Genomic DNA, 22515 nt, shown 5'->3' on the forward strand with positions numbered 1-22515 from the left:
TGTGTTTTGCCAAGCCCATTTTTGAAGTTTACCTTTGCTCACCAAGAAAAAAACTGTGTGGACCCTTAACTTTGAATAAACTTTGCAGTTTCTATTACTCCTAAATACTAATTCAGTTGTACATTATCTACAACAAAACATGGAATCAAAGCAAAACCTTTTTACAAACTAATTAGCAGCCTCAAAGTTAGTGATTAATTGGTTATCATATTGTACCTGTAGAATTTCCACTTTTTTTATTCTTCAAAGAGAAACTATTGCAATCCTTTATTTCTTACTCAACAAAGGAGCATGATTTTGATGTTACATTGTATGTAGACATTTTCATGTTATAACTGCTAGTTCAAGCTGAATACTACAGCATAAATATAGGTATGCTTCTATACTTTCAACAAAGTTATGAAAAAATTTACCTCCAGATTTACAAGAAAATTCCAATCACTTTAATTAAATCTAGCAACCTTGAATGTATCTTAAACATTTTTCTTCCCAAATTTAGAGTAATATCCTACAATTGGTGACACCACTGACAGTATTCTATATAATTGCTTAGTTATGGACAATTACTATATACAACAATTTCCTCAGCAAATAGACTTCAAATATCTCAACTGTATGTGGATGACAACTTTCTGTGACCTGATTGAGCAAACCAAAGGCTCTTTAACTCCATGGGAGATGTCTCCAAATGGTATTACACGAATTCCATCTTGCATCTTGGTCAAACCAATGACATGTTAATTTAGACACATGGCTGTATGTTTTTTCAAATTGTTGTATATAGTAATTGTCCATAACTAAGCAATTATATAGAATACTGTCAGTGGTGCCACCAATTGTAGGATATTACTCTAAATTTGGGAAGAAAATGTTTAAGATACATTCAAGGTTGCTAGATTTAATATATAAATTTTTTTCATATTTGTGGATATTACCTATATTTATGCACAGTATAGTGTTGTCATCAAAATCATGTACAACCTATATAAAAATATTTCCTCACAGTATAGTGTTGTCAGTACACCAGAATGATAGAATACACAATTTATCTTTACATTTTCTTCAACACTCAATGTTTCACTGTTATAACTATGCCATGAAACAACCAAAATCTCTTGAACAAAACTTTTATGGCATGCTTTGTACATTTTTAAAATGTTATATTAATACTAAATTACTCAGCCAAGTTTCAAACACTTATCCTCTTTCCAAAGTGATTATATACTTCTTTCTGTCATATGCCATATACTGTTCACATATTTTTTAACAACTGACTAGGTTTTGGGAGAAGCTTGACCACAGCTCATTGCTTTTTCTGTACACTTTCGTGCAGGCGAATTATCTTGTTTACAGTTTCAAGTGATGTTCCTACATTAGATGTCATAAATTACTGTGTTTTAGGTCACCTTCAATGAAAAGATGTTTAAATTGTTTCCTTATCCCTGGTGTGCAATTGATGGCTGGTTATAAAAGAGTATTCAATTTACTAAATAAATCATATATACTTTTAAACCTACCTGTAGCCTATTAAAATGTACAAGAAATGAACAATATTCTTTTATAAAATCACTGAAGGACAAAAAGTGGTAAATAAGAACTATTATTTCATCAAGAATAACATGAAAAAATAATTTTTTAGCTTTATTAATATAAATTAAAAAATGTTTACTTTTGGTAGACTTCATATATTCAAGTTCTTATTAAAAGTCTGCTTTTGAAAAACAGTGAATACTGTGGTATTAAAACTGCAAATAACTAATGTGATGAGAAATAATAAAATCATGCATAACTCAAATTGCTAGTATTAAAAGTTCTCTCTGTGAGGATATTTTTTTAAAAATAAAAATAGCCTTATTTTGGTTATTATGTATTGACCAACTTAAATCACTATATAAAGAAATAGCATGAATATTCCCCTTAAAAAGCATTTTCTTTGACATTCATCAGAATATCTAAAAGTTTGAAAAAAATGATGGTTTGCTTAATTTTACACTTAACTAAATATAAGCAGCTTGCATTTTGTTTAGAATTTTTATTATAATTCATTAGTTTATTATTGTTAGGCTTACAGTGTTGAAAACATGAATATTTATACTAAATACTCATGCAACAGTAAAGTATGTGGGTCTTTGGAAAGAATAACTGCTTTTTATGTGTTCTCTAACTAATGACATTCCATTTTTCTTTTTTTAGTTTAATTGATATCATTTTTTGTAATGTTCAAAATATTTTTATTGTGCTAATATTTCTAAAGTTGTGAAGGTTATTTTATTTTCTTAATGTTAATAAACAGATTTAGAAATAACCTAAATTTTCTAAGCTGGCTAAACCTCAATATCAACTATGTTTCTAAAATTAATACTTGTACAATGAAATTTACATACAGCTAATGCTACTAAATGCTTTGAAGGGTTGACTCAACTGAGAATGTTTCTTTTATCTAAAAGCACCTAAACAGTTTTAATGACTAGGCTACAGTGTGCAAAACAATGCTCATTATTCAAGTGTCGAATTATGCACTTTACATTTGGCAACTTAGATAAAAGTTTGTTACTGTGTGCCTGAAGCAGTGGTGTAATGAAAGAAGTGTGTTAAAAATAAAACACTAAATCTTTGGTTAAGTAATTGACTATCGTAAAAACTGCAACCCTCTTTCAGTTTTGGGTTCAATTTACAGAATTTAGAACTTGAGAACAAAAATATTATTGTGACTTTGTATAAACCTCTGGTGCAGCCTCATTTGGAGTACTTTGTACTAGCAGATAAAATGTTTGAAAAAATGTAAACATGTGACACTACAGTATGTGCACAGGTGGGGATTCAAGTGCACATTAGATAACTTTTTACAAAGTACCATTCAACATGGTATTATACATTTGATGCCACAGTTATCAACTACTTATTTGATCCTATATTGTTAATTTAACAATTTTTCACAGTATAGGAGACTACATACTAGTTACATTAGACAGGCAAACTGAAAAAAAACTCTAGATTTGTATTTAAGAGGCTTTAGAGATTATACAAATAAAATGTTCAAACTGTACAACAGACAAAAATACATTATTCTTTCCACGAACATCATCTTGCACTTAAGACTTTTCCAAGTCTGAGTCAGACTGATGTCATCAATTCAAAGACATATCTTAAGAAATATCTTAACAGCTTTTTTTTTTTACAGCAGACTTGTACATTTTACTAAAAGCTTGCCACATTTCATGAATATCCAGAAACAGTTAATGACATCATTTTGCACTCTTCAACCCAAGTTCCAACCACTACGCACATATATCAACTAGCCTTATCTCAACCCCACCAATGTGATTTTTTTAGCTAATCTTTTGTGTGACACCTTACCAAATGTTTTTGAAAATGTAAATACTTCACATTCATAATTTTTCCATCATCAAGATAACATACAACATCCTAAACATGTTGGCTACCATACAACCCACCAGTGGGCTGCAACAGTCGTCCAGTAAGACTCATCGGTAAGTGATGCTCTATTTTTTTTTTAAAGGATCAGTTACTGGCTGGGACACAATGGCTATGTATATACTCTTCCTAAAACAAAGTAACTGTAAAATGACTAATGGGACCCTGGAAAGTATCAGCAAAATAATCTTGGTAGCCATCATGTTAAAAAAGTTAATTATCCAAGGTTTCCATTTGGTGAGCTGATGTTGGTTCCCTCTTATTTTGCAAAGATTATCACTAAACCTTGCATCTTCTCTTAGTGCCCTCCAAAATTGATATACAATGTCACCTTTGAAATTTAACCCCTATATGTCACCCCTCTTCCTAGGAGCTCCTTAAGTCATCTGTTTTAACAGATGTATCAGCTAGTTTCTCCTAAGGCATTCACTGTTAGGAATATTCCATAATGCTAGCATTCTCCCTTATAAAAAAAAAAGAAAGAAAAAGAATAAAACACTTAAATATACAATCATCTCTATCTTTAATAAAACTCTTGTTAACAGTATTCTTTAAGAGTTCAACCCCCATTTTAAGATATTTAAAGATCTAACTTATCTTTTTGGAAAATAACATTTAAGTTTTTTAATGCAAAACAATTTTCCAAACAGTTTTTCACCTGAAAGCAATTCATATACTACGTAGTAGAGAGGGAGATGATGATGGTCCATAACTGTACCAATTAATATCCATTAGTTAAACAATGGGAAAACAAGGTCTTATCTTTTTTTTAAGTACCTACCTACCTGACAACCTAAGAAAACATTTAACCTATTGCCATATTTCTTTCTAAGAATATAGGGCATGCTCTTCCAAATATTACCATATTGGATATATAAGAATAATAATGTTAAATTTATTACAAATGAGATATCTAAATGAATCAGTGAAACAAGGAGTGTTTTTGTGATGAATACTTTTAAGTCAGTCAATGTGATATTCTTGGTAAAATAAGAAACTGTGAAAAGATATTCTCCATTTAAGAATATAATAAATATTAACACACACACACACACATATATATATAGCTTAAATATAACAAAGATTTTAATGTTGTTAGCAACACTGGTGATTAGAAAATTTCCGCCAAGAATTTAGTCCTTGATTTAGGATTAGGTACCGAGAACTTAGGCCTAACAGTGCCATAGAACAAGCTTGAAGTTTAAACGGAACAGATAGTTGTTAGTAACGTAGTAATATATAGTAATAATAATACTTAGTAATTATGGCAACAAGTACACTCAAACTTCTTTCAACATTCATCATTTAATCGGTTAAATTTCTGAATAACAATTAATACCATTAAGGTTTGAATCTTAGATCTGAATTTAGCCTCTATCATTTTATTTAGTTACAAAAGTCAATCAAGACCCAAACGTTTAAACATTGCTGTCAGACTCGGACCAAGCCTTGATGTTAAACAACTTGAGTTTTAGCAACTGTTAACGCTTGGGCTAGTAGTAGAAATATTACGAGGCTATACTATAGCCAAGGTACTTTAGATTAACTGTACTGTGTACAGTAGAAACTAAAATAATAGAAGGTATGACCTACAGACTGTACGCTGTACAGTATGGTGTGTATATATATATATATATATATAAAAATCAAATAACTGTTTAGAAAGCTGTCTGTTAGGCCTACTAATTCTAAACATAGCTTTCATAACGCATTGTTCATACTTACCATGAAGATCTTTTGTTAATGCACTTCTTGTAGACATTTTCTATGATTCTTTAAGCCTCAGTGCCAACCCATTAAAATAAATTGTTAATATGTAACACAAACACACTGAGTCACAAGTACGAAGGGAGTGCCTTTGACCTGACTTGGCACTTATAGTCTCTAACCCAGTATCAAATCATAGAATGTGTTATAAATAGAACATTGGTTAAAAATATATATATAAATAATACAATATACTAAGATCTAAAATAAATTCTAAATAATAAGTATGAAGTATAAAGTTTAATCGGAACTTATTGTTCTTTAAATATGCAACTAATAATGTAAAGTTAATTCTTGAAAATGCATTGATCAGAGGATTAACTGAGTATGATTCAGTTTTGAATGAAATTAATGTAGTTTTTACGTGAAATATTTGTTTGTTTCTTTAATTTGCATAAAGTTACTCAATACCTATCTGTTCTACCCATCACTACTTTTTAAGTGATATACCGGAAGGTAGAAGGAAGGAAGCTAGTCAATACCACCAACAGTCAACTCTTGAGATGCTCTTTTATCAATGTACAGTGGGATTGATCGTTATGTTATAACTTATACACGGTGACGGTGAATCCCACTATTCTTTGGTAAAAGAGTAGCCCAAGAGTTGACGGTGGGTGGTGATAACTAGCTGCCTTCCCTCTAGTCTTACACTGCTAAATTAGGGACGGTTAGCGCAGATAGCCCTCGTGTAGCTTTGCGCGAAATTCAGAAACAAACAATTTGAAGTTAAAATTATAGATTTTGTTTCTAAGTCTTAGGTCAAAAGTACTAATTATATCTCATATTGAAGAATTGGTCTTGCTTGTTTGTAGGTTTATGCAAAGCTACACGAAAGGTTATATGTATTAGCAGTTCCTAATTGAGCAGTGATAGATTCGAGTGAAGGCAACACCTCCACGGCCAACTATTGAACTACTCTTTTATCAACATGTAGTGGGTGGGATTGAGCTATCACTGTATAACACACCTATAGTTAAACTGACGAGCACCTTTTGTGTGATGAGGATTCAAACGCATAACCTGCAAATTGTAAGTCAAATGTCCTAACCACTAAGCCATGCAAGACTCAACTGAGAAAAGTATAATTCTACACTTAGTGAGGGAGAAAAGGATTTAAGTGTTCTTGTCAAAAATCATTAAATCTTCGACTGAATGATTGTGGGAACGAAAGCTTACATAGTTCGAGATTTTTCACATTTATTTCATAGTAAAGATTAAAAGAATATTTGCTTCTTTTTTGTTGTTGTAAGAATCATGCTATATTTATTAATAGTATTATACTTACTTTTTGTTTGTTAATTATATGGATATGAAATGCTATAATTTTGATGTTAATGGTTTATTTTTGTCTTTTAGGACGATTTGTTTGTTTATTTGTCTGTGTCAGATATTCACGCAAAAAAAAGGCTAGCGCAGATAGCCCTCGTGTAGCTTTGCGCAAAATTATAAAACAATTAAAAAATAAAAAAACAATTATTTTGTATATATTCAAATAAGCCACCATACCCTGGTCAGGCTGAAATACGCAAAAAAATGGCCAAAATTTATGTTTCAAATGTTATTAAATCATTCACAAATATATATATACATTTTAGATCAAAATAAACATTTAATAATACAATTAAGAAAAAAATATTTCTATTATCTAATTAAAATACACAAATTAAAAAGAAATTGTCTTTTTATTCTTAAAACTTTATCACAAGATAAATATTAATTATATAAAGATAAAATTTTATTATGTGTGAACCCAGTACAGCCAGATGGTTAAGGCACTCGACTTGTAATACAAGGGGCAAGGGTTCGAATCCCTGTCATACAAAATATATTTGGCCTTTCAGCTGTGGAGGCGTTATAATGTTATAGTTAATCCCATTAGTCGTTGGTAAAAGAATAGCCCAAGAGTTAGCAGTGGGTGGTGATGACTAGCTGCCTTCCTTTTAGTCCTACACTGCTAAATTAGGGAGAGCTAGCGCAGATAGCGCGAAATTCAAAAACAAACAATCCACTGTTCAATTGTTTACTGACATGTATGCGCTCGCATTCTGATGGTAAGAAAATGAGTGAAGAAGAAAACAAAAGTCAAATCTTAATTTTGATATTCTTACGGTGATTTTTCTGTCTCTCTATCCGATCCACATATTTTTTCCCTGTTCCTTCAATATAAATTTTTTTCATTTTTCTCTCGTTTTTCTTACCTTTCCTTTCACCTCCCATGTATAATTTTCTGGGAAGTTGGGGGTGAAATGATTTCCCATGCCCTGCGGACATGATCCAAAGTCCAATATCTCTAATATATCAAGCACAGATCGACATATTAAATATTTTAAAAATATTGAAACAATTTTGTTGTTATCTGAAAGTGAAAAGAAGTGCATATTTCTCAAAGATGAATTAGGTAAAAAAAAAAACCCATTCAGTTATATTTGAAGAACTTGTTTAATGTTACTTGGTTCACGGTGTGGCTGCTGTTTTTTTTTTTTTTCGGATATCTGCACAAAGTTGTATAAGAGTTACCTGCATTAACCATTTATAATTTTGAATCGATAAACTAAAGAGAGAAAACTATGTGACAGCTCCTATCGCCTACATTAATCGAATAGTAGTCGTTATCGTAACCATAGGATGAATTTTGGATGGAACCACTGACGTTTAAAGATAAGAATCCCTTTGTATCCTAAAGCTAATGAGATTTGATTGAAATTCTTATATTAAACCAATGGTCTCGAAGTGTGGTATACAATTCTGTTGGAACATGATGCTAACCAAGAACCATTGTTTTTTAGATTTAAAAAAATCTTGATGTTTTAGCAAATGGCAAAACTAAATTTCATGACGACAAAAAACTCACGTGAAGTAAAAATGTATTCAAAAGACGGCTAGTATGGGTGTTAAAACTTTAATTAAAATAAACTACAGAACAGAGTTTCGACCTTCTTAGGTCATTTACAAGTTAACAAAGAGAGTTTGCAACTGACTGTTACTGGACACATGTCTTAGGGACGAGAGTGTAAACCGATACAAGATTGTAGGGGACGTGTAGTTAGATGTTAGGCATTAATTAATATAGGTGTAAAGGTGTTCCTTTGTATTGCTGCAATTTTTGTTTGAGTCTTATACGAGGGCTGTTCAAAAAATACGCGTACTGACGTCATAAAACAAAATGTACTTTATTTAGAAGTTACAGGTCTGGGACCCCTTCAAGGTACTCTCCTCCCCAACGCACACACTTATCCCAACGGTGTTTCCACTTGTTGAAACAGTCCTGGTACGCTTCTTTTGTAATGTCCTCCAGCTCCTTCGTCGCATTTGCCTTAATCTCGGGAATCGTCTCAAATCTTCTTCCTATCAAGGGTCTTTTGAGTTTGGGGAACAAGAAAATATCTCAAGGAGCAAGGTCAGGTGAGTAGGGGGGGTGGGAAGAATAGTGATCGAGTGTTTGGCCAAAAACTCACTAGTTCTGAGGCACAAATTTCGCAGCAACGCGGTGCATCTTCAATGTTTCGGTCAAAATCTCGTAACAAGATCCAACTGATATCCCACACTCTTCAGCAAGCTCCCTGACAGTCAGACGTCGATTTGCCCGCACCAGGGTGTTGATTTTGTCGACGTGTGGGTCGTCAGTTGACGTGGAAGGACGTCCAGGACGCTCATCATCTTCAATGGACTGTCGACCATCCTTAAAACGTTCATGCCACTTACAACATGCCGTACGCTTCATAGAAACATCACCGTAAGCCGTGTTAAGCATAGCAAAAGTTTCAGTCGCAGAGTTTCCAAGTTTAACACAAAATTTCACAGTGAGTCGTTGCTTCTTCAGGTCATTCATTCTGAAATACGCCAAACGAAATAATCGCACTTCACTTAAAACCGCGTAGCTAATACACAAATAAAGATATCTGCAATCGGGAAATGGCGTCGTAATCAGCTGATCTGTGCGAACCTAGCGACACCAAGCGGATTACCCTGGAGCCGCGCAATTCAAACAGTCCGCGTATTTTTTGAACAGCCCTCGTATAAGTAGGGCTTCTTTGATTTTGCGTTTGTTTGTATTCGTTTCCCTACTTACTATGTCGATGTTTTCTATGGTAATGTTGTGCTTATTTGATTTGTAATGTTCAAAAATGTGCGAAGGTGTTTTCTTGTGTTCTTTGAGTCTGGTCCCCATTTTTATGCTTGTTTCTCCGATACAAATTATCTTTATATCGCTTTTAATTTACACGTATCAGATGTTAGTGATGAATGCCAAATAATACATTTATTTTATACATATGTTTTAGTCTGAATATTTAACAAAACTAAACATATGTTTTAGTATTTATGAAACATTTAGAAAACATTCTCATTAAAACATACTTTTAATGACGAACAAACTAATTTCTCTTACGTACTATAAAACTAATCCTGCACAAATACATATTGCGAGTGTGCCACCTATTGGTACAGAAAGTAAATTATTTCACAATCAATATGGCAACTTCCATGCTTAAGACTGTGATGCACATACATTTTAACAGTTAGGTGTTAATTTACAAAATATTTCTTAAGTAGAATATTAGAAAAACAAGAATATACCTAATTTTTGTCAAATATTGGATCACTAAGCATTCCGGCTGTTAATAATTTAGGCCTAAGTTACTGTGATAGGATTGTACTACTACTGGAATGAAATATAGTAACTAAGTGATAAAACTAAATGGTGGTTAGAACGTAGAAACAAGATCATGGCTGATGTCTCATACTTTGAATATCGACTGCACTGGAAATGATAACCGAAGCGTGAAACTATAGTTATGAACCAACGTTCTATAATTCGTGATGACGAGAAACCCACCTCAAGTAAAAATGCATCTTACGACGGCTGGTATTGGTATTAACACTTACTGATATAGCAGAGAACCTGAAGATGACTTAAGAAAGTCGAAACGTTACCTGCTTTATTACCCATACCAGCCGCCTTGGATACAACGTTCTATAATTATTTTAAGTGTTAGTGGAGGGGGAAGAGAGAAAATTGATTTCTTATCTAACATGTTAAACAGAAGTTATGATGGTTTTTATCCTTAAAAACATATTCAATTGAACTTCAAATCTTATTTTTATGGAACAAACTGTTATTATTATTTTTTCTTTACAAATCTGTAAAGTAAAATAGTCTTCTTTATTCGTTATATGTCATCAGTATTTAAACTGCAAAATTAAAGTCTTGCAACCATTGTAAAATGTAAATTTGATATCTTTATTTTTAAAAGTTACAAAATGTGCCTTGTTAAGTGAAATGTATGAATTAAATGGTATTTATACACTTGCCCCGGCATGGCCAGGTGGTTAAAGCATTTGACTCATAATCTAATATTTGTGGGTTCAGATCCCAATTACACCAAACATTCTCACCCTTTCAGACATGGGGCATTATAATGTGACAACCAATCTCATTATTCATTGGTAAAAGAGTAACCCAAGAGTTGGCAGTGGGTGGTCATGACTAACTCATTTCTGTCTAGTCTAACACTGCTAAATTAGGAACAGCTAGCACAGATAGCTCTTTTGTAACTATGCAAAATTTAAAAATTGGACCACTTTCACTTAGAACATGTAACAGTCTCAAATGATTAATTTCAGGTGTTTAAATATATTATGAACTAGATACTTCACAGCATGATAATTAGACTCTACAAACAAAAATGTATTTTATGATCAGTATAATTTATAAAAGATGCATAAGTTTGCCACATTGAAGTATAAAGAAATGCACAATCAGATATATAATTGAAATGAAAAACTCAGAATATGAATATTATATGAAGATATAACTATTCTTGTATTTTAATATGATATTGTTTAGTGTTCATTCAGCTATGCTTTTATTTGCCTTGTTTAGAGAGCTATTAAATAGATAAAACTTGCATATTTGAAAACAAGAACACATGAATAATAATCAGGTGGAAGTATTTGTAGACTGTATATATGGATTAATGATTTCAGTAATATATTTATAATTCAGTTTTATTTCCTTTTGAAGGGACCTGTTTTTGTTTCACAAAAAGAAGTATTCATAAAAGTGTTCATCTTACTGCTGGTAGAAAGTGGAGGGAGAGGTTAGTTTACTAATTTTTCTATTACTGTGAATATGTTTAATATTTACAAAAACGAATTACTATGCACTGTTTTTATTAAATTAGATATTTATTATCACAGAAATAGATAAATATTTGATCTCTAATTACACAGTATTTAAACCTGAACCATTTTTTGGAGTTACATTATATTCAACAGTTTGAGATGGTAAGGCTGTGTACAAAAATATATTTTGTAGACTAATTATTGGAAAAAAAAAAGTACTGTTGATAAATATTCCAGTAATTTGCAGTTAGCTCTTGGTATACAAAAAATGAAAATGAGGGGCAATATGCTACAAGTATATGTAGAAATCTTCTTTTTCAGTGTCTTGTTTGCATCCAAACATTGACAATTAGAACTTTACATTCAGTTCTGCCCCTGGTGTTCACCAATTCTTTGTTGTTCACAGTTCCTAAACCATTATGTGAATCCATCAAACATCTTTCATTTTTGCCTGCTGTGGTTATCTTTCCTCCTGTCTTGCCAGTTGTTATTTTGTGCTCCATCCTTTTGTCTTCTTCATTAGATGGAAATAAACAGACATATTGCAAAAATGTAGGAAATCATAGTATCAATATTTGAGAAGCTATGTATATGTATGTATTCAATTCCAATGTAATTGACATGGAAATGTCCTATAAAAGTACTATATTTTAAATTTAATTTCATGGTTGTTTTGACCTAAGATATTACTGATGTGGGAGATTTCAGTAAAATTGAATAATATTGTTGAAGAGAGTAATGCTGTGTATTTTGTGAAGATGCTTGGAGACTACAAAGTAATCACTTGACAATAAAATACTCTGTACTGTATTTATACCCTAGGAACCCCATTAAAATTGGGGAATGTTACTAATATTTGATCTTAATGTGATTTAACATTATTCTCTTTTCTATTTAAATATGACACTTTAATTTACAGCATAAAAGGACATACATTGTTATAGGAATAAACTAATGCCAACTTTTGTTCTTTGTCACTTTTGAGACAACATCTTTATTAGTTTACAGGGATTTGGGAGATGATTACCTATATCTTCACAATATATATTTCTGATTGCTTGGGATAAGAGACCTACTCCAGTATCTGTAGAATTAATTTAACAAATTTAAGCCTAAACCCAATTTTTAAAAGTTACAGTTGAACATAATATAATTATTTTTGTAGCATTTTGTTTACCTTCTGAAATTTGTGAGTGAATAATTTACAAGAAAGGGATAGGTGAATGCAAGCGTAAATATTTTGACATAAATTTATTGAGATTGAAGATAGGCATTTATAATTTTAATTAATCAGAGATTCACATTCTTAAGAAACAGATAATATGTGAGTGATATATGGATGCATCTGTAATATGGGTATTAGCAGCTTATTCGTTAGAGATATAAATTTTTCTAAATGTACCTAAAATATAAACTATAACAAATAAACTTGAAAGATGAGATTGTAATATGGAAGATAATTTTTGACAAAAAATCTGGAAGGTAATTTGTAAATTAATGAAGTTAATTTTATGTAAGAAACTGTCAAAGAGTACACAGTTTTATAAATCAGTATACAAGAAAAGTGAAACTTAAAATGCTTAGAACTAATGAAACCATCAATTGAATGCTTTTATTGTTAACAATATTTTTTGGTCATTAAGATAATATTGTATGAATTTGAACCAGCTTAGATTTAGTAAGTCCTAAAGTACATATACTAAACTACAATGTACCCTAACCTTCATGAGTCTGAATGGTAATAATGGTCTAAGTGATTTCAAACACTATAATAATTTTACTTAAAAAGTAAAAAAAGTAAACAGAGTATGACATTAATATGTTCATGCTTATAAATGTGTTATTTGTCTGGTTTATTTAAATGTTGAGGCAACATTTGAACAAATGCCAGTTTTGTTTGAGTAACAACTCAAACTTAATTTTTTAAGTTGTTTTTTTAAGGTGCAAGACATATTCCATAACTTGATTGGAATAGTTTGAATTACAAAAAAATATTCTTTGTATCACATGTATAAATGCTGCATTAGAATTCATTTGGTGTGTTTTTTATTCTGATTATATTCAGTAATACCATTATTGTATTTCACATCAGAAACTTCTGTGATAGTTTTATGTTGAAAGTGTTTTAAAACTGAACATTACGTATACATTTTTTGTAGAAATGAAGAGGCACCAAATGGTAATGAATTTGGACCACTGACTGATAATCCTGATTGGTCATATGCTGGTAAGGCTACTTATATTAAAATATTCTTGTTTGATTAAATCCTTTGGAAATATTGTAAATTTAAGAATATAAGTAAATATGTAACTTGGAATGTGTAATGGGCTTCATTAACATGCATTAAAAATAAAAGTTATCTCTTGCACCACCTATCATTTAAACCTATAATACATACCTATATCAATATATTATTGGCATATTGTGGAAAGACTTCCATTATACTTTTATTTTCATTAAATGTCTTATTGTAATATCTTGAGACTTTTTGAAAGCATATATGTAAATACATGGAAAGGTTTTTCTTTATACAGTAAAAAAGAAATAATAACAAGCAAGACTTAAGCTGTTAAAAAAACTGGTATAAAGGTTATTAAGAGGACAGAATCGTGTTTGTATAGTGTTAAATTACTATTTTGTAAAGTACGTAATATTTGGAATGGTCACAATTTAAAACAGAATTTGTTAATTTCATTTAAGTCAAATTTCTATACCTTCTCGAAAAAAACACTTCTGATTAACATTTCATACATTCCAAAGATTTCAAAATGCAGCATTGTAAGTAATATTATATATAATAAAATATTTGTATTCTATAGTTATTGTGTTCAACACAAGTCAGTATTACTACTGTATTGTAGTTATTCCTTAATGAAGTTTTATATACTCCATGATTATTGTGTGCACAAAGTGTTACTTTATTGTACGTTAATGTATTTTGTATGCACTTTCAGATTCGGAACAGGCAACTGCTCTTCCTATGGCATAAAAATAATTTTTATAAGCAAATTTGACTTGCACAAAAATCACAAAAAATTCATACAGATATATCTTGTGTATTAGTTGTAAATAATTCTTTGTTCTATTTTTAAAAAGTCTCATTGAACCATTCAGTTGTTGTTATTATATGTACATGTTAATTTACCTGATCTCTGGATCAGCCCATGATTGTGTGCAACGTAAGTAATATTACTACTGTATTGTATTTCATAGCTTAATGAATTTACTTATGTTATTTAACACTTTCTCAGCTTTGTCCATTTATGGTGTACAACACATATATATTTGTATTTATGTGTGCTGTACTGTAGAATCTGTGACTGTACAAATGTTCTTTGCATATATCTCCACATGTGCATAATTTTTCTTGTCTATGTATGTAATGCATCCCATGACAGTTCTCAAGTTTTCTTGTGGTATGTATTTTGCACGTCTCAGAACTTTGATGTAATACTACCATAGGTCTTCATCAGGTTAATATGATTTCACAGAAGTTTTGGGCTTTTCTGTTTGTCTGGGATGATAGGGAAGGAAAACTTGTACAATTGCAAGTATAATTGTTTCCAGTACATGTATGTAAAATAATCAATGATGTGCTTCTGGTTACCATTTCTTCAAACAACTCTAATTTTCTGTGAAATGTAATTGCTGGCTTAATTTGTTAACATTGTTATAATGCTGTTTTACATTGATTTTATTTTTCCCATTTAGTACTGCTGAATTTCCATTTATATTATAGTTTTGACTAGATCATCATTTCAGATTGGGTGTACATGAGCTTAAAAATGTACAATTGAATCATATGACTTTTGTGAAGGTTTTTCTGTATAATTCTTCTCACAGATGGAAGGATGGGACGACTGGGTAAAGGTCAGAAAAGACGTTTGGTTGAACAAGAGGGATATGCTGTATGTACATTTGGTGTTATTATTTTTAGTTTTAATGATGTTTTAATCCCTTTAACAATTTTTTGAATACGAATTATGAAATTAAAAGATATTGAATTATGTGGTTATGACTAAATTTAATGTCTTGGACAAGTAAAACATTATTTTCAGACATAATTTATCTTTTTGTAATCAGTTTGTTTGTGGAGTTGTTTAGTTTGGAACCATGGAGAGTGCATTTAAATGAGTTTATAAACAGAAATATCTACATTTGGTTATGTTTGGTTTCTTATGCTTTGGGAGGTTTACAGGTGATTCATTAGAAGGACTAATCCATTTATGTTCTTGATTAATAAATGTAAAGTTTTTAACATTAATATTTGGTTATCCATAACTACTATAATATAAAAAGACATCAACTAATATTGTAGTTACCATGTGACATCTTTTTTTTTTTTTTTAAGTTATTATCTACTAGTTTTCCAGCAAAATGATCTTTCACTAATTTATTATTGTGGTTGTGGTAATTCTGAATGATGGGCTTTCTTTATTTTGATGAAACTTATCAACCTGCAAAAACTGAAAACTGAGTTTTACCACATGTACTTTGGAGACAAAGTAAACATTAAATTTATAGGAAGTGTTCATAGCTTTAAATGCTATTATTAAAACTTAAAGGATATTTGGCAACAGTTAATCAACTTTAAAATTTTGTTTTTTTTTGTTTATAAATTTCTTATCTGTAGTGAAGAAATATGTGTATATCAAAATGTTACATTATGTTTTCATGTATTACTTTGCCGTGAAATAGTATAGTTTGAGTGAGAGAATAGTCACCAAATATGGTCAATTTAACATTTACTGGAATTGAACCAAAATGCCAACCACAGATAATGTGAATGAAGTCTAAAAATACAAGTTCAGCCACTTAATACACCTGTAGTCCCAATACAGTTCAGCTAATTGTGGCTAAATACTTGACACTAACTATGGATTGCAACTGGTATCAAAGCTAAGTAAAAGCACCTGCAAATTTAGATTCAACAGTAGTACTTATGTGTTTCTGGAAAATAAAATAATGCAGTGGAAACAGAATCACTACTGTTTTCTCTAGAAACTTTAATAATATATCTGTATAGATGATTAAATTTATTGAAGACTTTTACACCACTTTTCTCAGACATTTTGAAGTAACTGTTCAGTGGTATTGATATTTTGTTATTTCTAATTACCTGTTATTGCTTGTAGAACTACTAACCTTCTCATAATGAAATATAGTGTTTCATTTGTTATTATGTTTAAGAACATTGATTTTTATTGCTTGCATAAATATTTAAAGTAGTTGAAATGTTTGAACCTTTCAGAGAAAAGTTGTTCAACTACTGAAAGAAGTAGACTTTGCAGTAGAAAGAGAAGCAAACATTAGAAAAGATGCTGAAGAACAGCGTCAGAAGTTGTTAGAAAAGAAACTGAAACCTAAAGGAAATATTTATTTCACTCAAAATCCATCATAGTTTTCTAGTCGTTTAAGATGTATAAATTTCAAAAAATTTACAAACTATTTACTTCAAAGACTATTAGATTGGAGTATGATATTTGAACAATACATTTGGTAAATTACCAAATACCATGATAGTAGATACCTCAAAACTGGCTGTCTTACCTTCAGATACCATTGCATTTAATTTCATGATAGCAGATGTCTTAATGCTATCATAAAAAATTGTATTTAACATGGCATGTTATTATAATAGTCATTTTAATACCATCTTTTGACAATACAGATGCTAAAAATATTAACACTAGATTTTTTCTACACTAGATGTTGAACATTTTGTAGCAATATAAGATGTTAGGACGTTATGTTGTAGCTTCAAACTTGTATTTCTAGTTCATCAGTAATTGGTCAATAAACTGGTTAATCAGCTACTTTTGACAGCATATTTGATGTTTTGTTTGGTCTCAGCATTGTATTAGAAGTTAGTTGTATTATAATTTTTAACCCAGCTATTGAGAAAAAGTTATTTAATTAAGCAATGAATGAGTCTGTTTTTGAAGAAACAACAAAATCTATTTGATATTTTTAGTCCTGCATCAAATAAGGGTTTATATAATGGACTGATGAACTGTATACTTATAATAATGTTGAAAACTAGTAAAGCATTGCAGTTCAATGTCATAATATTTGTGATTAAAAAAAATTGCATTAGATCAGGCCTTTAAAATTGAAAATAAATAGAGCATTCAAGGAAATATATTTACTGCAGAACTTACTTTGGAGTAATTATAAGAAACGTGAACAAGAAAACATGATTTTTGCATTTATTAATTGTATGTAACAGCAAAATAAAACAATTATCACACCTCACATGACATTGATTGTATCCATCTTAAACCAAGGACTTTATTCTTCAATCGTCTGTTTCTCATCCTCTATAGTCTGTCTTGGATAAACATCTTTCCAACTAAGTGATATCAGATTACATTTCACAATTCAGAACACAAGTGTTTAAACCTACATATCTATCTAGTTAGAATCACTTTATGTGTTAATTCTTTCCATTTTTATATGCAAAAACGGCTCGTTTGGGTTAACAAAGGACTCAACTTCGCAATAGCACCTAGGTACATTCCAACCATAGAAATCAAAACATGTTTAGAAGACCCAGCCAGGAGACTTGTTGTGATACTTTCTACAGAGAAGAAAAACAAGGAAACAACCAAACACAACCAACAGAAAGAAGACAACTAAGATAATTTTATTGACATCCAACAGCTAAACTTCCCAGGTAAAATTACAAATTTATATTTTCCAGAAACACCTGGAAAACAACATCTTAAACGATTTTTTCAAAGAATTTTCTCACAAAACCATCAACATAATTTCACAAAACAGAAAACTAAAAAACAACCTTACAAAAAGAGACATTAATTCCATTAAAAACCTAAAACAAGACGAAAACATAAAAATTCTAAAAGCAGATAAAGGTAACGCTATAGTCATAATGAACACGAATGAATACATCCAAAAAATGAATAACATCCTATCAGACACGAACAAGTTTAAACAAATAAACACAAATCCAACAAAGACACACGAGACACAACTGAACAAATAACTACTACAAATGAAAAAAGCCAACACAATTTCATAAACACTTTATTCCTACCTACGTAAAACCGACTCACGCACACCGCAAATATACGGCATCCCCAAACCTCATAAACCAGATTGTCCATTACGACCAATAATGTCTACATATGAATCGTTTAATTACAATCTTGGCAAATACATAGCATGGGCATTTTCCAAATATGCAACATCAGCCAGCAAATTCATCAAAGACTCTTTTAATTTCAAGTCTAATCTAAATTAACTTAATCATAAAGCCTTAATGGCCAGTTTCGATGTTATATCCCTCTTTACAGAAGTTCCAACCACTGAAGCCTGCAACATAGCCTTAGAACTCCATATCCGAGACCCTAACCCAACTATAGAAATTCCCAGTAACCAGTTAGCAACCCTCATAGAATTCATCACGATAAAGACAAACTTCATGTTCAACAACCAAAACTATATACAAACAAATGGCCTAAGCATGGGCAACCCAGTATCACCAGTCCTAGCCAATATTTTTATGACACAAGTTGAAACACAAGCAATTAACACAGCATTACATCCACCACTATACTGGTACAGATATGTAGATGACACGGTTGCGGGATTCAAATCTACAGAACACATACTTAATTTTTTCAATCACACTAACTTTATACATCCCAACATTAACTTCACATGTGAACAGGAAGAAAGCAATCAAATATCATTTCTTAACCTCAAAATTACAAGAACTGACACACAATTCAAAACAGAAATCCACCGAAAAATCACCCATACTGGACTATACATTCCTTGGGATTCAGCACATGAAACAAAACAAAAACTCAACATACTAAGAAACCAAATAAACACAGCCATAAAACTATGCTCACCAGATAAAATTAACGATGAATTAGACAAAATAAAACAATACTTCATCAACATCAATAAGTTTCCTCCACAAACCGTAGAAAACATTATAACTACACACCTACACAGAAAGCAAAATCAACCAACTAAAGTAAATACAGCTCACGAATCAAAAAACCACGAAACCATATACTGCTGTATACCATATATTCCTGACATCAGCAAACAAATAACCAACATTTGGCAAAAATTAGTAACAAAATATGACATTCCAGTTAATACCAAATTTATTCAAAAACCCGGCACAAAACTGAGGTCTATACTATGTAAAAACTACACTGACAAACACCACACCAACATTATTTATAAAATACAATGTGATAACTGCCACGACTTCTCTATTGAGAAACAAGTAGAAAATGGAAACCAGATTCAAAGAACATAAAAAGTCACCTTCACACGTTTTCGAACACTGCAAGTCAAATAAACACAACATAACCATAGAAAACACTCAAATACTAAATAAAGAAACAAACATAAACAAACGCAAAATTAAAGAAGCCTTACTTATACAACAACTTAAACCCAAAATAAACCAATATAAAGGAACGTCTTTATACCTATATTAATATAATAAAATAAATAAAATTATAGATTCAAACATCTAATACCGCCCTCTACATTTCGACACACAGTTACACAACCCCTTTCAAACATGTGGTCAGCTTCCGGTCAGTTACCTCTTTCTTTGTGAACCTGACGATGACCGAAGAAGGTCGAAACGTTGTTCGCTCTTCTATGTAAAATATTTTCTCAACCCAAACGAGCCGTTTTTGCATATAAATTTCTCAACAAGTGGGTTTCTCGACATCACTGATTATTAATTCTTTCCATTGTTACTGATATGCAGACAATATTAGTTGTTCCTGACAGGTGTGTTTAATGTTCATCTTTCGTTAGTATGTCACAATTATTATTTTGCAACATGTTCTAATTCCATAGTTTAACTTGAATGATGCATGAGTTTGGTGTAAAGTGGCAATTCAGCTCGTGAGAAAGAAACCTGAAATGTTTAATATTTTGCAACAGGACCATCAACTCAGAGACTGTAGTTGGCCCATGAGAAAGTATAGTTCAATTATTTGGTTATCTTCAGGTGCTTTACTTGTATTTGAATACAGATTTTTTTTTCATTTTTATGTTCTCTTTAATGGAAAGTCTCCTGAGCAATGATTTTTTGGAGATAATAGATAGATATGAAGCTCTCTCTCTCTCTCTTTTTTTTTTTTACACACTTTTCATTTGAAGTCCATAATGAACTAAAGAACCCCCAAACTATTTATATTTTATGATACTGGTGATGGCCACATACTAACCCAAATACTGGGCACAAACATTTAATTAAAATACATGAGAACTCCAGCAGTAGTTAACATAACTGTGCTGTTCATACTGGTGTGACCTATATGCTATTAGAGGCTGTGTGACCACTAAAGACATTGAATCCACTGATAAATTAAATAATTAAAAAGAAGGTAAAAAAAAGGAAAGTCTACAGTCTAAAGTGTTTTTATTACAGATATTAGCTTATAATTTTGTCTTTATTCTGCTAGTGATTCAACCTTGAATCAAAAATTATTAAACTGATAATGGTTTTGCAACTTATAACAGCATTTCTAATATTAGTAGCTGATTGAACCATGGATGAGAAGCTATTCAACCACGTTTGGCTGCGTTTCTGATGTGTGATGTTTTCCATTAATAAATGGATCAGTGTATTTAGACAGTGTTTCCACTGTAGACCCATGACTCTGTAAGAAACCCATTGAACTGTCCATGACATTTAAGGTTTTGATATAGTTCTTGGTTAATGTATTAGCTAATTTTACAAAGTATTTGTTTGGGTTAAATTCTGAATTGATTTCTAATAAATTTTTCATTAATTTAGCAAATCAGTTTCAGTGTTGAGGCATCACTAAATAAGAGGTTTGTGAGAGTCTTTGAAACTCCAAAATTATCAACAATAAAGAAGAACAATCTTCTTTATTTCCTATATACAAATCAACACTTGTTACTTTAATATAAGGAAAACCTTGTATAAACTTATGCAAGGCAGAATTTATATAGCTCAGTGTTAATTCCACTTTCAAAGTATAAACAAGGTTTATCCCTGTGAGAGAAATTCACTATAAGAATGATACTAAAATTAAATAACTTACTCATTGAGCTCACAAAACTAAAAGTATTTTGTCTTAATTGTCACAGCAACAGTTATATGTACATCACATATTCGCAAAACTTCTATGGGTACTGATTATATGAAAAATTAAAAAGTACATAGGGTAACAAATTCTTATATTAAGTTTGAAATAATGTGTATTTTGAAAGACAAGATCCGAGAAAAAGCCCAAGGGGATGAATTATATCCAAGAACAGTTTAGTATAATTGTTAAAATAATGTTTGTGAGTGAAACATGATAGGCTACATGATATTACCATGTTTTGATGAAGTGTATTGTCTTCATATACGAATAAGCAATAAGTGAGCTTTCATTTTCCAGAGGTACATCGAATTGCTAATAAACCCTTGTTTCTTCTTGTACACACACTTGTATGTCTGTGTGGTTTGTTTTGTTTTAAATTTCGTGCAAAGCTATACGAGGGCTATCTTCACTAGCCATCCCTAATTAATCAGTGTAAGACTAGAGGAAGGCAGCTAGTAATCACTACCCACCGTCAACTCTGGGGCTACTCTTTTACCAATGAATAGTGGGATTGACTGTAACATTATAACGCCCCTACAGCTGAAAAGGCGAGCATGTTTGGTGTGACGGGGATTCAAACTCGTGACCCTCGAATTACGAATTGAGTGCCTTAATCACCTGGCCATGCCGAGCCATGTTTATGTCACCCAATTTCTAATAACCAGGGTTTGAGTCACACAGAATTTTGCGACCTTGTATTGTATTAACGGAATGTATTTTGAATAAGAATATGTTATGCGTTATCAATATGCTTTTTACTGGGTGGGGGGAACAAACCACGAATGTATGAAGAAGTAAATTTAAAATCTTATTAATTTCTATGATTCAAAGAGCTTGATATATAGTAACTCAGTAACAAGCCACCATTGCTATGAATATACACAGTTTTTATCGTTTTAATTTTGTCAGGCCTTTGATAATGATATTTGTTAAGATATTTAAAAAATGTCGATTATTTCGTATAACGGAATTTTGTTCACTTCAACTTGAGCTATAGTTTTTCGAAAGTATGCTACAGGTCATTGTGTGTTTTCTTATAGCAAAGCCACATCAGGCTATCTGTCGAGT

At 31.2% G+C, this 22515-nt stretch overlaps 2 protein-coding genes across 3 annotated transcripts in view; one reads left to right on the forward strand and one right to left on the reverse strand.

Annotated features, from left to right (window-relative positions):
- LOC143247864 (F-actin-uncapping protein LRRC16A-like) overlaps positions 1-5315 on the reverse strand; it is an 89892-nt gene extending 84577 nt beyond the window's left edge. The window contains 1 exon segment of the mRNA XM_076496422.1: positions 5161-5315. Coding sequence (XP_076352537.1) covers positions 5161-5197 — 37 coding nt within the window. The 5' untranslated portion in view covers positions 5198-5315.
- A 4313-nt stretch (positions 5316-9628) lies between these two features.
- Positions 9629-17142, forward strand: mRpL52 (mitochondrial ribosomal protein L52). Of its 2 annotated transcripts, none has more exons than XM_076496431.1 (5): positions 9629-9718; positions 11225-11300; positions 13485-13552; positions 15170-15234; positions 16578-17142. In XM_076496431.1, exons 1-5 carry the CDS (start codon positions 9673-9675, stop codon positions 16725-16727), a joined length of 405 nt encoding a protein of 134 aa, XP_076352546.1. In that variant the 5' UTR covers positions 9629-9672; the 3' UTR covers positions 16728-17142. The 2 variants fall into 2 exon arrangements, with proteins under 2 accessions (XP_076352546.1, XP_076352552.1); XM_076496437.1 differs by lacking the exon at positions 9629-9718 and adding an exon at positions 9896-10041.
- The last annotated feature ends 5373 nt before the right edge of the window (positions 17143-22515 follow it).

This window comes from Tachypleus tridentatus, chromosome 1, assembly GCF_004210375.1.
Source record: "Tachypleus tridentatus isolate NWPU-2018 chromosome 1, ASM421037v1, whole genome shotgun sequence".
In the NCBI taxonomy this organism is placed as follows: domain Eukaryota; kingdom Metazoa; phylum Arthropoda; class Merostomata; order Xiphosura; family Limulidae; genus Tachypleus; species Tachypleus tridentatus.

Bases quoted from the DNA above. Each gene is read 5' to 3' on its own strand.
- mRpL52 (XM_076496431.1), top strand. From the start codon at position 9,673: ATGGCAACTTCCATGCTTAAGACTGTGATGCACATACATTTTAACA. The intron at 9,719-11,224 runs GTTAGGTGTTAA...TTCCTTTTGAAG, and splicing joins GATGCACATACATTTTAACA to GGACCTGTTTTTGTTTCACA. The intron at 11,301-13,484 runs GTTAGTTTACTA...CATTTTTTGTAG, and splicing joins GGTAGAAAGTGGAGGGAGAG to AAATGAAGAGGCACCAAATG.